Source organism: Penicillium rubens (assembly GCF_028828025.1).
Source record: "Penicillium rubens strain IBT 27055 chromosome Unknown utg000002l_segment0_segment0, whole genome shotgun sequence".
Classification (NCBI taxonomy): Eukaryota; Fungi; Ascomycota; class Eurotiomycetes; order Eurotiales; family Aspergillaceae; genus Penicillium; species Penicillium rubens.
The window spans coordinates 4,239,488-4,253,586 of record NW_026890600.1 but is presented as its reverse complement, the minus strand read 5'-3'; the positions used below and the strand labels follow the sequence as shown (position 1 = coordinate 4,253,586).

Sequence of the window (14,099 nt, the reverse complement as noted above, 5' to 3'; positions counted from 1 at the left end):
TATTTTACTATATTGGGTCCGTCCCGTGCGGGCCGAGGCGGATCTAACGTTAAATGATGTTCCAAGGTTAGCGCTATGTAAGTTACACAATACCCTAAGCCCTGCCGAGCCAAGTAGCCGATCTCACGATCTTAGCCAAACTTTCACTACTCGTATTACTAGTACTCCGGACACACTATTAGTTTCGTTTTTGAGTACTCCAATTTACAAATACGTGTATTTATCAGTTACTATGTCCTGTTTACAGGACAGGTAATAATCAGTCTGTAAGTGCTCCGTACAAATTCAAGAATCAAATTGAATAATTTGCCAGCAAAGAAGATTGAACACTGTACACCGATATAGAGAAAATCTCGTCGATATAGTTTCGTGATTATGCTACTTGAACTAATGCCTAACTCGAACCCAATTTGTGCACTTGTTCCTCCACGTGCGCCCAAGCATCCGTTCGTAGAACACCGGTTAGCCACCAATTCCTACCAGCATCTTTCCCGATTACCGAAAGAACGTTGCGGAATGAATTTTCCGAGTGCTGAACCCCATTTACATAGCTTGGCTTTCCTTTCTTCTGGGTGTTCTGCGAGCTTGACTGAGCGGAGCTTTGTAACACGGCCGGCGAGAAGTCCATGTCAAATAGACGGGCTTTATGCCAGTTGGAGCAAGACAGAAGCATCATCCGAGGATCACCCACCAAGGCGAGATAGCCCGTCTTTTCCATCGTCTGCATTTGCAGTGCTGTCATCGCCTCGACCTGCTCTGGAGTCCGCTGTTCTGCTACGGATTCTCGAATCCGCAGAGCAATTTGGCCTAACGGTTCGTCGGCAATCTGCTGGCCCTGTAGAAATGTGGGTGACATGCACAGTGCATTGCCCATGTATGCACTATCTTTCGACATGAACGATTCATGCAAAGATGTCCGCAGGTTTAGTGCATTGTTTACCAGGATAGTCTGGTCCGTCCTAAGCCCCAATGCACCGTAGAGACTGCGCACCCACCACCCCAACAGCACGTCACTTTCACTCACGAAAGGCACTGTGCCCCCTTCGCTGCTTGAGGTAGCGGAGATCTCACTCGATGCTTGCTGGCGGAGACTCCGCAAACATGTGGCGGGAATACAAATGGTGCGTCGCTCCTCCTGGCGATACCACAGTCTGTCAAATATATTCAGTCCGATAAACCATAAGAACTCTTTCCGACCAAACACACGGTTGAAGTGCATGTACTTTTCCGCTGGCGTGCGTTGGCCGAGTTGTGTGAGCGGGTCTGATCGGAATCCTTGTAGTTTGGGAATTGCCTCTCGGTTCCCTTGGAGTAGAGCGGTCCATGCATTCAAAATTGTTGTCATTCCCATAACATCTGCTAAGGTGTGTAGCCATGTGATAGTAATTACTGTGGCGTCACTGAAGGTGATAACGTGTATACACAGTTGGGGTCTGTCCGAATAGGTCCAGTCATCGATATGTTTTGGGGCATCTGCGCTGCGTAGTAGGGGGCTCAATTCATCGGGGGATGGAAAGATGGCGGGCGTGCCGGTTGTATGTGGTATTCTGGCCCCAAGTGGGTGGTCGGCGATGCTTGTCTCATGCTGAGCATTGGTCATGCTGAAAGCCGGCCTCGAGGCATCAAAATGTGCTGGAATGTGATATTCAAGTTTTCCATCTCTCTATTAGGCCGCTCTGGTCAGCATCAAACGTGTAAGTCGGAGATCAGTCTCAAACTACCCACGTTCATGCGCAATCGAGCTCCCAGCTGTCTCCAATCTTCCATCTCGAGCAGCCGATTGAGCGCATCTCGTAGTTTTGATACATCCAACACATCATCAAATTTGAGCGAAACGTCTAACACCGTGCCGCGCATACATAAAGCAGTATTCCAGAAATGGAGAGGGATGATCTCATCGCTCGGCACGGTAGTAGGTTGAGGTGGTTGTGTGCTAGAAAACAACCCCATGGTTGAATCAATGTCTGTTAAGAGATAGTGTTTCAATGGAGAAAAGAGGCAGTCCAAGCGGTTGCTTTTGTACAGACATGGTACGTATAAAATCGTGTTTTTCAATTCGGATCTTATGTATTGAAAACAGTAGAGCTTCGATACATGCATACGAGTGCATGTACCAGTATGTATGGATGTATACAGCCATGGCGACGTATTACCTGTTCAAATCAAATGACGATTAACATACCTAGGTATACGGTGTATACGATGTATACGGGGTTGTGAATTGAAAGTTACAGCGTATAAAATACAGCCACTTGCAAATAGTTCCACTGTGTATATTTCGGAGTAATGTATTACAAACGCACACGACAAACGTCGTCCTCTGTCGCACGGGTCTCGGTGTAGGTTTATGAATATTCCAACGGGCGAGGGAGCGAAACTCCCGAATTCTCAGAACAAGTCTCGCCCGAGTTACCCGGTCTTTACTCCCGGCGAATCGATGAACCCAGCATATAGATGCCTTCTAAGGGATGCTTCTTAGCCAAAGCATCGTCCTGTTCCCAGTTGTCGACCTTCAATTTCAGCCCTGTCTCTTCCTGCACTCGCTCCCACAGCCGGTTCCAACTAGCTAGGTCGTGGTAATAGTATGGCAGGCGCGCATTGGTGGCATTCCCGATGGCTTGGTCCCGACACGCCACGACGCGACACACGATGAGCGATCCGGCCTTCGGAGCGAGCAATTCAAGTGCCCTCTTTGCCACCTTGATTTGTGTATCAAAGTCAAAGACATGAAGGAAAAGCGAGATATAGACAATGTTGAGCTCGCCTGTCAGCTGAGTGACCAGAGCAGATTTATCGTCGAGGACATCGGCATCAATGAAACGAGACTTGATGGTTGGGCGATCCATGAACAGGTCGAGCCCAAGCTCAAGGAACTCAGGACGAAGGTCAGATCCATACAGGTTTTGCGATGGGGCGCCGTCATAGATCTGGATTTTCCGCATTTATTGAGGTTAGCCAGCTCTAGTCAAGTTGGGGAAAGATGCAATTGTCGCCTGCTATTCATCTTCTCGACGCAACTCACCAATTGTCGCAGTTCCTGTCCAAACGCACATCCCAGGTCAAGTAGCCTGTCTCCCTTCTTGACACGGTCAAGCATCTCTGGGTAGCAGGGTGACGATGCGATGCTCAGCTCGAGGAATGAGGCTTGTCCAATACAGGCGTAAGGGAACTAACACGTAGAGAAATTTTCATGTCAGTCAATAACCCTTAGATATCAGGAAAGGTAAACTCAGAGGAAAGCGCACAACTGCAAAGGCACGGTCTCTCTACATAGTGTCAGCGAATGTTGTCGTTTAAGTTTGGGGTTGCGCCACAAACCAAGTCTTTCACATGTTGCAAAATATTGTCCGCTGGGATCTTGCTGTACTTCTCTAGAATCGTCCTCGCTGGCTCGTTGACCTTAGTCAACTCTGTACTGTAGAGGCTCTTTGGGTCAAAGCCGCTCTTGACGGCGGTCTCGAGTTGAGAATCTGGATGCATGGTGGGTCTTGATTGACCTAAGGGATGTCGAGGGGAAAATATAGGACTTTGGGGAAAAGAGGTATTCTGCTATCACTCAAACTTGTCAGAATGAGCTTTTAGTGGGACTATAAAGATATTCAACAAGCCAAACTCGTTGGGGCATGTCACTATGAGATTAAATACATGTCTTTGGCGAATCAACGCGAGAACCCCGAATAGTACAGGCTTTGGGTAAGGGAAATGCGGTGTAGAATGGCCCACGCAGAAAGAATAACGAAATAGGAAGTGAAGGCAAATGCAAGGAAACATTCCGAAAGAATGTGGACGTAATCGGCTGGAAGCTAGCGTAGGTTGTCGACGTATACATCATATTTACGATCATGCGCACACGGGATGTAACGATGGTGAGAGTCCACAGACTATGTGGCTGGCTGATGCCGTGCATTAATACGAAGTACTCCGTAGGGAATGCCAACTTGACGTACTCAGCTTCAGGTATCTCTGCCTAGGTACGGGGTAGGCTGGCTCGTCTATTGTAAACCGACATCATGTCCATGGCCGTATATATCGAATATCAAGATTGAAAGTTATATTTGCAAAAAGAATACTCTAAATATTGTCGGCCTGACTGCTCTAGCTAGAAGACGCACAATTCACATCCAGCAAACCTTCATCAACCTAAATTTAGACGAAATAAGTCAGTAAACGTGTTGTCAGCGTTGCACCAATCTTTAAAGTAAACTTACATTTGTGCAAGTGAACTGATCATCCCCATCGGGGCTAACAACGTCGATGTTACTAGCCTTGATATTTGAGCAGACCTGTACAAGTCAGATAGGGAGTTACAACTGGTGCTGTTCGAGCACTTACATCGGGACTTGAGCAGACAATCATTCCCACATCAGGGTCACGTTTACCAGAGGTGACGCCCTTGAAATTCTTGAAGACGATATCTTCAATGGCAAGTTTGCTCTGGGTGGCGTATGTGTTAGCCGTCGACAACCAGAAACGAATCATAGCGCTGGTATCAAGGTGGAATGATAGGAAATAGGCACAAAGGATATTGATGGACACGTACAGGGAACTCGTTGCAGAGAGTCAAATTCTTCTGGCCATAGCACTGGGTCACTTCGATGGCATAGTCAACATTATCAATGGTCATGCCATCGTAAGTAATGTTCTTTACCAGACCTGATCCGCCGCCGCCCTGTAGATCGGTCGACATCGCAGCGGAACCTCCAGGCCAAACCTTGATACGCGCACCATCCTTCATAAGATCGTTAGAAACATAATCATCTCACTTGTGGGACGAAACCTACCGATGCGTTAAACATGGAAATATTGTACACGAGCACGTTCTGCACGATATCAACCTCGCCCGGGTATTGGCCCAGAGAGCCAACAGAGATACCGTGCGAGCCGTTGCAATGGAGGTTCTGGACCAGAATGTCGGTAACATTGGGCTTGAAGGAGACGCAGTCTTTGACATTGTTAGTAAAGGAAGATGGTGTCTAATCTTTTTAAGGGAGCTGTACCATCTCCATTGTTGATCACAGAGTTTTGGATAACAACATTCGTTGAACGATAAAGGTCCCTATCGACGTTATTAGTTAACTGAAGCTAGCTCCTCGTTTATATGGGGATGAACTTACCATCCGTCGGTGTTCTTGGCCTCATTCTCACTGCTACTGTACCCACTGATATCAATTCCGTCGAAAAGGACGTTCGATGAGTTTGCCACGAATTGATACCACTGAGGCGAATAACGAAGGTTGAGAGGTCCAATGGTACCACCATTTAGCCCAACTATACCAACCAGAATTGGGCGCAAGATGAGGGGGTCCTCAGCATATAAGTCATACCAGACCTGACCATTACCATCCAGGGTGCCCTCGCCGTAGACATTGACATCCTCACCACCGATCTGGAAGAATGTTGTGGCATTTTGGAAGATTTGCTTGAATGAATTTTCTTGCCAATAATCCGTGTCATCGCTAAATTGGACATGTCCTTGGATTTCTATTATGGCTTGGGTAAGTACTCATTCGTCTCATACCCAATGCGCATTACATACCGAGGTCCACATGCTTCAAAAAAGTCATGTCAAGTGCCTTCCCAATCGTATACTTCTTGTCGGCATCGAAGACGACCTTTCCTCCATTGTTGCATTGCTTCAATGCGCTAAGAACATTGGCTGAATCGTCGCGGCCATCGCCATGGTTAGCTACATGACAGGTGCGAGTTCTGGCTTGGCTGCCCGGAAGGGGCTTGAACGGATGGTTCGGCTGGCACACCTCGCTTCGGGAGTATTCCTTGGCCTGAACTGCGGCGCTGAGTGGTAACAAAAGCCCAAAGGCCTGGGTCAAGGTATTTGAAATCTTCATCGTCGGTGTCAAGAGAACCTAGAAGCTGTTTTAGTGGAATTGGCAGTCTCTTCGACTATAGACACCGTTCGGGCACTTCCAGGACAGCTTATATATAGTCTCGCCATAGGCAATGTATTTCCTCTGTTACCCCCGGTCTGGGGGTGAACGCTAAGCACGGCCCTTTGCGGTCATGCGATGGGGTAACCCCATCTCGTTCAATTTGCTCCGGGGAAACGGGCTAGCGACTCCACGAGATGTGGGGAAACCGGGGCATGGTCATGACTTGTTTGGTGAGTTTCCGTCTCGCTGGAGAGCGGACCGGAGATTAATTGACTGGCGTTGCGTAGGCATGGTCCCCAGGCAAGTCTGATAGGAGGAATATTTGAGCGATTTCCCCGATTGGGAGGAAAATCCCGGATAAACTGGCAAGCCCTACCAGAGTCCCTAAATCCAATACATTTCAAACAGGCGAAGCTAACAGCACCCTAGGTTTCCGAGTAACAACTATCAACGGAGGTTAGTTGGAGTTACAAGACAAATGCTACTGGAAATTCTTCGGAATTCTCGACCATGTCTCGCAGAAGGAACTCAACCAATCACTTTGAAACATGCTTTATATGTACAACAACTGTCCAATAAAAGGACCAGACTCTCAGCTCAGAGATGAAACAGCGATCACCTCAAGAGCGAGCGAGCTCAACCCCAAGATTCCCCTATAGATTCACCTCGGCGCAGGTGACAGGTCCATATGGATATCGGTCTAGATGTAATCAGGAACGCTCTTTCAAGCTCCCCTGCCATCAACACAGAATATATCTCATATCTAAGTCGACTTCTCAACAGCCTTCTTGACAGTGCCCTCGGCCGCCTCGGCGGTGGCCTTGACGGAGTCAACAGCTTCATGCTCAATCACCTTGGCGGCTTCGATGCTCGAGTCAGACTGGTTGCGCTGCCACATGAAGATACGGGTCACCTGGACGGCACCGACGCATCCGAGGAAGAAGTTCACAGCGGCGAGCCTAGAGTTATGCCGTGTTAGCATTGGTGGCCGGCGGGTCTGGTATCCGGTTAGACATACAGGATGTTACGGGGCTTGATGATCAAGCACCAGCGAGTCCAGATGGCACCAGTACCCATCAGAGCAGCGTTCTGGGTGAGGGAGAGCTTCTCGGCGGGACGGGCGAAGTCGGAGATACCGGCGATGACCAGGCACCACTGTCATAGGGAAATACGTTAGCCACGGTGCTCAGTAGGTACATGGAAAAGTCTCCAATATACGGCCGCGTGTATTCGGAAGGGTGGCTCGGGATATGGAAGGCATATCAAATGAGTAAATCGAGTTGTCGTACCTTCATTACCGGGGCCCTGCGGAGCAGAAGTTAGCATTAATCCATAGTGCGCAAAACACAAAAGATGTAGCTTAGTTGGAGCTCTTACCAGAAGTGGACAGTCTTCATACCAACAGGGCTGTTCCATAGACGCTGGAAGGCGCTCTGCTGCTCCGCAGCACCGGCTTCGGAGCTCTGCCAGCGGAAGCTCTGGGCACCCGGCCGGCGGAATGGCGCAGAAGCATTGCGGAATGCAAAGCGAGCGTTGTTCACAAAGCGGAAACCCACGCGAGACGACATGGCGATAGCTGGGATGGTTGTGCTGGTGAGAGAGAAGATGGAAGAATGTCCGGTGATCGGTGGAAGGGGGAGTTTTCCGTCGGCGAGCGTAGATAGCGCAATTAACCACCACAACCACAGCTGGATGAATATATAGTCAATTAAAAACAAATGGAATACTCTCAACTAATTAGTATAGTCTATTCTAATTAATTATTCATCATTTACTATCTCTCTTGCGCCGCAACTACCTACCTATGACGCTTCGGCAGATGTGGAAGCTGATGTAAGCGTATTGCGCTAGTTGATATCGGGACTAGCGGGATTATGGCTCTGCGCAGCGAATCAACGCCGTCGTGAATAATGCACTGCATCGCAGACTGTCCAGCAAGTCAATCCCACTGCTCCTGCGCTCATCCCCCCGTGGCTCATTCGAGACCTCAATTTTCCTAACCTTTACATCTGCCTGACCATTCTGTCACCATGTCTGGCAAGTACGTTTTCACTCAAGGCCTGAAGGAGCTCCGCTTCCTCTTCTGCCAAACCTCCGAAGCGAGCGCGGCCACAAGGTGCGTACACCCCGACCCAGGGCGAATGGCCTCTCGGCTCATTGATTGACCTTCCTCCCTGCCTATAGATCTTTCTTGAACCGCGCCTACCCGACTATGAAGAAGCACAACCCCCAGACTCCCATCATGATGCGCGAGGCCTCGGGCACTCTGCCCCGAGTTTACGCCCGATATGGTACGACAGGACACCTATAAGCCATTGTGTCGGCTCTTTAGACAAGCGAGTCAAGCTAACGTGATGGGTTTTTCTTAATAGCTTTCGGCAAGGAGAAGCAAGAAGCGTTGTCCGGTAAATATCCCCCACCAACCATAATTTTGCATCAAATTGCAATACTAATTGATGTTTCTAGGCCTGTCGGACACCCAGATCGAAGAGCGCATTACACAGTTGGTGAAGCAGCAGCTATAAATTCCTTTTTGTTTCTCTGCAGATCTATTTTATGCCCCCGCGTTCCCACCGTCCTACGCCCATCTTCTGTACCTATAGATGAAATCGAAGCTCATATCCAAAACAAATCCAATTGAATTACTTCCGTGATGAGTTGATGCTATCTCTCACAACGCGCTACTAGCATTGCCAACCTCGCCAAACCGATACTGCGCCCAGCTCATACTCCCCTCGGGGAACGTCCAGATCCTTTGCCCCAGATCCTCGCCCGCAGCACCAGCCCCAATATGAATAGGCAGCAAATGCTCAAAGGAGGGATGAGCCTGGCGTGCATCTGGTCTCTTCATCAGCTCAGCCATGGCCTTCTGTCGTCCAGCCGGCGCAGTCGTCACCGCATCCTTGAGCGCCTCGTCGAAGCTAACCGCATACGGCATCGGGGTTGAGCTGCCAAATGTAAACCGCAGATCGCGCAGGTTATGCACAGCCATTCCAGATACAATGATCAAAATGTTCTGCTCGCGAAGACTCGCGACTGCCTGTCCGAGCCGGTAGTGCTGGTCTGGGTCTTCAGTGTTGAAGAGCGAGACTTGCACCACGGGAACGTTCAGTGGGTTTGTTTCTGGCTCGAATGCTGCATTTTCCTCGTCAGCATTGGATATCGTTTGAATGCAAACTGTCACATACCGCACTTGAAGCTAGCCCAGACGCCGTGGTCCAGTCCGCGCTCCACGCCCTCCGCCGTGATATCGGCTTTTTTCAACAATCTTAGCACTTCGTTCGCTACCTCCTTGCTACCCACATTTGGGTACTTCTCTTTATAGTAATGACCCGGGAATCCGTAGAAGCTAAAACCCCGTTAGTTCGGATTTGCAAGTTTTGGGCTAGGATTTTGATGTGAACATACTCATAAATCAAATCCGTCTTTTCGGCGGTATTGACCTGGATCGTATTTCGACCGGCCTGCCAATGCGCCGAGAATACGACGACAGCCTTCGGCTTGACCTTGGTGGTTATCTCGCGCCCAATCTCACCGAGCTTGCGGTAAGCCGGGTGATCGACATCATACATGACGTTTGGCTGGTGGGTATCAAATCAGTATCAAATCAGTCAGATTTGGTCCATGGTAAGAACCAGGATATGGATAACTCACCCCGCCATGGCTGAGGAAGTAGATGGGTGTCTTCATGCTGGGCTGTGCGTGACCAGTTGTGACTGCGTCTGACTGACCCTTCACTGTCGCTGCAGCAGCAGCAGATGCTGAAGCTGATAGAGGTACTGCCGCTGAGCGCGCGGAAGATCCAAAGAGGCGACGGAGACCGAACAGATTGGCGGTGTCTCCCCAGAGCAGGGTAATAAGTATAGCTGCGAGGACGGTCAAGAAAGAGACAAGAGCGAGTTTCTGTCCACTGAACCAGTTAGGTCGTGTTTCCGAGTCGTTATGTCGGCTTGATCCGGAAGACATGTATGGCTTGTTTCGATTAGAGCTAGCAATGTACTACCTTGCAGCACTCAACAAGGCCTTATTTTATATTTAAATGCAAAGGTAAGAAAAGAAAAGCACGTATTATGTACGGCACTAGAGCTGATTAATTAAATGCTCTTAGAAGCGCAGAGAGCCGATCATAGGGCCGAGCATTGGAAAATTGAGTGGCAGTGCGGAATTTGCCCGCTGAGAACCCATATATCCGCCCTGGAGCATTGGCTCGGATTTACGGATACCTGAAGGGACATCAGGTTATTTCGATGTTTGGATATTAATACATTGTACAGGTAATAAAGTTGGTCAACAATCTATTAATGTATACAGATGCTACAATCAGTTCTTGTCCGTTCCAGTCATGCGCATCCCATTCGTAAAAAGAATCAAAGGGGGAGGAAAGAAGAGTGAGAGAAGAAAAAAGAGCAATTCCAATCGGGGAAGGCCATTGAGAAAAAAAAAAGATAAGAGGGAATAAGAAATAAAGTAATCATGCAGGTCAGGAGGTAGAAGAGAAGCGTTCTTGACCGGGTAGAATACACCAAGCGCCGGTGACCATGAAGGGAAATGCACCATGCAAGCCAAATCTAAAGCGTGGCAAATCATGAAGGGACGAAAATATCCAATCACATGAGAACGCAGTCCCCGTCGCTTTGCTTGTTAACAGCTGATCGTGAGAGACGAGTCTTTTGCATTCGGCTTCCACCCTTCTTAAGGTCTTCGAGACGTTCACGAGCCTTGGGGAATCCTTGAGCTGAAATAAAGAAGAAAAAAGGTCAGCTGTGGTTAAAGCGAAAAGCAGTAAAATGGAAGTCAACTCACCAGCTGCGCGCCAGTACCATCTCTTTGCGTCTTCTAGGTTAGGTGTAGCGCCGATTCCAACCTCGGTGAAATATCCCATAGCATATTCTGCCTTGGCAAGACCAGCGGTGGCGGCCTTTCGAGCCCACAGATAGGCCTCGGTGTCGTTCTGCTGTAGAATGCCCTCTGATCCGGTGAGATACCATCCACTAAGGGCGAGTTCACTCTGGTGTTCACCCTGTGCCGCGGCACGAGTGTACCAGATGATACTTGTGCGGTTGTCAATGGGACATCCCATCAGGCCGTATTCGTAGGCAGCACCAAGTCTGAATTGAGAGAACTTGTAACCTAGCTCGGCAGCTTGGTGGAATAGCTGGGAGGCATATTGCTCGTCGCGCACGATGATGTCATTGCCGCCAGCGTTTTGATACATGAGAGCAAGCTCGTGGAGAGCATGCGGGTTTTCCTCGTCCGCACGGTCAGCTGCCCGCTTGAGCCATGATATACCCTCCCGGGGGTTCCGGGCTTGACCGAGAAGCCCCTTTAGATTAATCATCCCCATCTTGTACATTGCAGGTGTATCACCAATTGCAGCGGCACGCTTGTACCATTGAACGGCCTTAAATGGATCACGTTTGGTACCGCCACCCTCTTCCTGGCCAATCTCGCAGCATACTGCCACACGGTATGCAGACTGTGCGTGTCCTTGTTTCGCGGCAGAGTGATATAGTGAGAAAGCTTCTTTGGGATCGACTTCGAGTCCCATTCGGCCCTCACCGTGGCAGTCAGCCAGGAAAAACTGGGCTTCAGAGTACCCGGCTGAAACAAGCTTTTTGAGAATTTTATGCGCATCGAGCACGTACTTCTCCTTCGCCTTGGCTTTTGATTTCGGATCGAGTCTGCTGTTGTCCCCTACTAGAACTGTGGATGCCTCGACTAGCTTTTGGGCGAGTAGAAGTTGGGTCTTCTGGTCAGAAGGATTGGCTCGCGCCTGCTGTTGCAGCCGCTGTATCTCTTCAATTGTGACAGGCGCCTGAGCCGTTCCACCAGGCACCATCATTGGCTGCGGGGCAGCGGGGGCTGGGATCGATTCAGGAGCGCTGTATTGCCGAACCGGCGCAGGTTTTGATGCTTGATCGTGGCCGGGGCGGAACGGGGCTGGGTGGTGAGGAAGAGCATCGGGGTTCTGGTGAGGATCTGGCATCTCGGCCTGGTCGTGGGAATAGACTGGCTGGTTGTTCCGGACCGGGGAAGGGCCTTGTGAGTAACCAGCGTAATCTTCGTACCCGTTCGACGCATACCCAGCAGAGGGCGGGTGGTCGAAAGCTGGAGCACGGGAAGTTTCTCCAGGAATATCAAACTGGAATCCCGCATTTTCAAACTGATTGGCACCAGCACCGTCTGGCTGTCGGAAATTTGGTTGAGATTGAGAGCGCGTAGTGTCCGCCCCGTTGGAGGGATACGCGTAGTCTCCAGGCGAAGAAGTCGGAGCATGCACTGGTTTCTTGACCGGTGTTGTTTCCAGTCCCATCTCATCAATCAGGGCACCCTGATGAGGGTCTGGCATGGCATCAAAATTAGGCATATCGGGTTCATCACCAGCGCCACCGCCAGACTCATAATAGCTGTCCAGAAAGTCCTTGGGAGCATATGAAACACGACTGGCAGGCTCGGGAGGAATCATCAAACCAGCGGGGGGGATTATCAGGCCTGGGTCTATATCATTGGGGGCACGAGACCGCGGGGGCCGCATACTTCCAGCAGTACCAGGACGCATAGGAGGTTCGCCCATGGAGCTCGCTGGGTAATCTGTTTCTTGGTAAGTTGACTGGCCCGGGTAGAGCGGTGCAGCTGGGCCGAGCGGCATCGTTGCGCTTCTAGGTGGTGGAGGCATAGAGGGGCCCATGGAGTCTGGATAGTCTCTATCAGGTCGACCTGGTCTTCCTGAGCTAGCAGCTCGCACTGGACCCATTGGATAGCCACCTCGGCCGCGCCCTGGTGGAGGTCCGCGCGGAGGTGGCTGTCGCATATCTGGCCGTCTTCCATTGGAATTTGAAGTGTGCGGTCTAGGCGGGCCCCTGCCATTAATATCCATCGCAGCCATATCTCTCTCTAGCCCTCGAGGTGGCGGACCGCGCCGATCCCTTGGGCCTCTAGGGTCTCGCGGGTCTCGCGGGTCTCTGGGCGCCCTCGGATCTCTTGGGTCTCGACTTGGGAAGGTAGGGAAGGGATTGTCGAAGGCACCGCCTGGGGGTGGACGCGCAGCAGCTTGAAGTCGGTTAGTACGCGCTTTGCGGTCTCTGTCGGAATTTACATACGTGCTCTTGACCGCGATTGTGGGGGCGGTCTCCCACCAGGAGGATAGCCACGCCGATCATCGTATCCAGGTCCTGGGGGACGTCCATTTCCCGGGCCTGGTGGACCTGGTGGGCGCATCGAGCGTGGCTGAGATTGTGCAGCAGGATATGGTTGCGAACTGGAGGAGCTGGACTGGTAGCTGTATGCCGCATCGTCGTAACCTGGGTCGTTCTGCTGGTAACTATGGCTACTCATGCCGCCGTCGCTGTATCCTCCGTGGGAGCCATCTTGCGAATATCCTCCTGGCGATGCCATAGAAGGCGCAGGATGGTTATTGTATTGTCGCAAAGGTGGCGGCCTCTGCGCCTGATGTTGCTGAGTGTATGACATAGCGCAAGGCGACAGAGCGTACTACACGGTGTTGATTCGAGTAGTCTTCGAGGGCGCTTCACGGTCGTACAAATCTTGTGGGTAGTCGCATGCAGGGGACAGCTCGGTAAACTCCAGGGCTCCAGGGCTCCAGGGCTACAATTTGGTGTTAGCACATCCATTCCACGATCCATGGATATCCTGAGTCGGCAACCCTTGGGACTCCACAGTGGTCCTTACCTCGCGCAATGCCAAACCACGTCGAATGACCAAGGCGCCTGTCACAAGCTGATCGAGCACCTGAGTAGGTCAGGACGGTCCAAAGTCGAGTTTGAAGGTGTTCAGAGTAAATGAAGCGGGGGGCAGAATGATTTAGGGGCGGTCGGAGCAGGTGACCTTTAAATTAAACAGTGTTTTTGACCCACAACTGGACACTTTTGCATATTTCTCATACACTTTACTTAATCCTTTTTTTCATATGGGTATCCAATCTCCTTTTGCGCCCTTCTAGACTAACTACTTTGGGTCATTTTCTGGGCTTAAAATGGGAATTTCAGTGCCGTCATAGATGAATGTTGTATGTTCCTATTATTATATTCCCACTTAGGACTACACCTCTCGTTGATGCCTTGATACAATGTATAGCTGTTATATACGTATAATTGCTTCTGAAGATAAAGCCCGCGGTTAGAAATTTATTCATCCCACTCGGTGCCTGACGATCAGGGGGGCGTTCGAAGATGGGGCCGGGCCCTGCAAGTC

At 50.3% G+C, this 14,099-nt stretch overlaps 7 protein-coding genes across 7 annotated transcripts; 1 reads left to right on the top strand and 6 right to left on the bottom strand.

Moving 5' to 3' along the window:
• Window positions 1-394: 394 nt before the first annotated feature.
• N7525_004096 (uncharacterized protein) lies at window positions 395-1,950 on the bottom strand (the record flags this gene model as incomplete). The annotated part of the gene is made up of 2 exons (XM_061212913.1): window positions 395-1,663; window positions 1,726-1,950. 2 exons carry the CDS (start codon window positions 1,948-1,950, stop codon window positions 395-397), a joined length of 1,494 nt encoding a protein of 497 aa, XP_061069934.1.
• A 470-nt stretch (window positions 1,951-2,420) lies between these two features.
• Window positions 2,421-3,480, bottom strand: N7525_004095 (uncharacterized protein; the record flags this gene model as incomplete). Its single annotated transcript, XM_061212912.1, has 4 exons — window positions 2,421-2,927; window positions 3,023-3,169; window positions 3,246-3,266; window positions 3,319-3,480. The coding sequence occupies 4 exons, from the start codon at window positions 3,478-3,480 to the stop codon at window positions 2,421-2,423; spliced, it is 837 nt and encodes a 278-aa protein (XP_061069933.1).
• Window positions 3,481-4,095: 615 nt separating this feature from the next.
• On the bottom strand, window positions 4,096-5,846 carry N7525_004094 (putative extracellular exo-polygalacturonase; the record flags this gene model as incomplete). Its single annotated transcript, XM_002566141.2, has 8 exons — window positions 4,096-4,140; window positions 4,209-4,283; window positions 4,333-4,434; window positions 4,541-4,729; window positions 4,782-4,942; window positions 4,998-5,056; window positions 5,115-5,481; window positions 5,537-5,846. 8 exons carry the CDS (start codon window positions 5,844-5,846, stop codon window positions 4,096-4,098), a joined length of 1,308 nt encoding a protein of 435 aa, XP_002566187.2.
• An 805-nt stretch (window positions 5,847-6,651) lies between these two features.
• On the bottom strand, window positions 6,652-7,456 carry N7525_004093 (mitochondrial pyruvate carrier family protein; the record flags this gene model as incomplete). The annotated part of the gene is made up of 4 exons (XM_002566142.1): window positions 6,652-6,847; window positions 6,907-7,043; window positions 7,178-7,193; window positions 7,266-7,456. 4 exons carry the CDS (start codon window positions 7,454-7,456, stop codon window positions 6,652-6,654), a joined length of 540 nt encoding a protein of 179 aa, XP_002566188.1.
• Window positions 7,457-7,918: 462 nt separating this feature from the next.
• On the top strand, window positions 7,919-8,413 carry N7525_004092 (L51/S25/CI-B8 domain-containing protein; the record flags this gene model as incomplete). Its single annotated transcript, XM_002566143.1, has 4 exons — window positions 7,919-8,004; window positions 8,073-8,179; window positions 8,261-8,293; window positions 8,355-8,413. The coding sequence occupies 4 exons, from the start codon at window positions 7,919-7,921 to the stop codon at window positions 8,411-8,413; spliced, it is 285 nt and encodes a 94-aa protein (XP_002566189.1).
• A 146-nt stretch (window positions 8,414-8,559) lies between these two features.
• On the bottom strand, window positions 8,560-9,854 carry N7525_004091 (DODA-type extradiol aromatic ring-opening family dioxygenase; the record flags this gene model as incomplete). The annotated part of the gene is made up of 4 exons (XM_002566144.1): window positions 8,560-9,023; window positions 9,077-9,237; window positions 9,297-9,469; window positions 9,543-9,854. 4 exons carry the CDS (start codon window positions 9,852-9,854, stop codon window positions 8,560-8,562), a joined length of 1,110 nt encoding a protein of 369 aa, XP_002566190.1.
• Window positions 9,855-10,495: 641 nt separating this feature from the next.
• Window positions 10,496-13,358, bottom strand: N7525_004090 (uncharacterized protein; the record flags this gene model as incomplete). Its single annotated transcript, XM_002566145.1, has 3 exons — window positions 10,496-10,623; window positions 10,692-12,938; window positions 12,989-13,358. The coding sequence occupies 3 exons, from the start codon at window positions 13,356-13,358 to the stop codon at window positions 10,496-10,498; spliced, it is 2,745 nt and encodes a 914-aa protein (XP_002566191.1).
• Window positions 13,359-14,099: the final 741 nt, after the last annotated feature.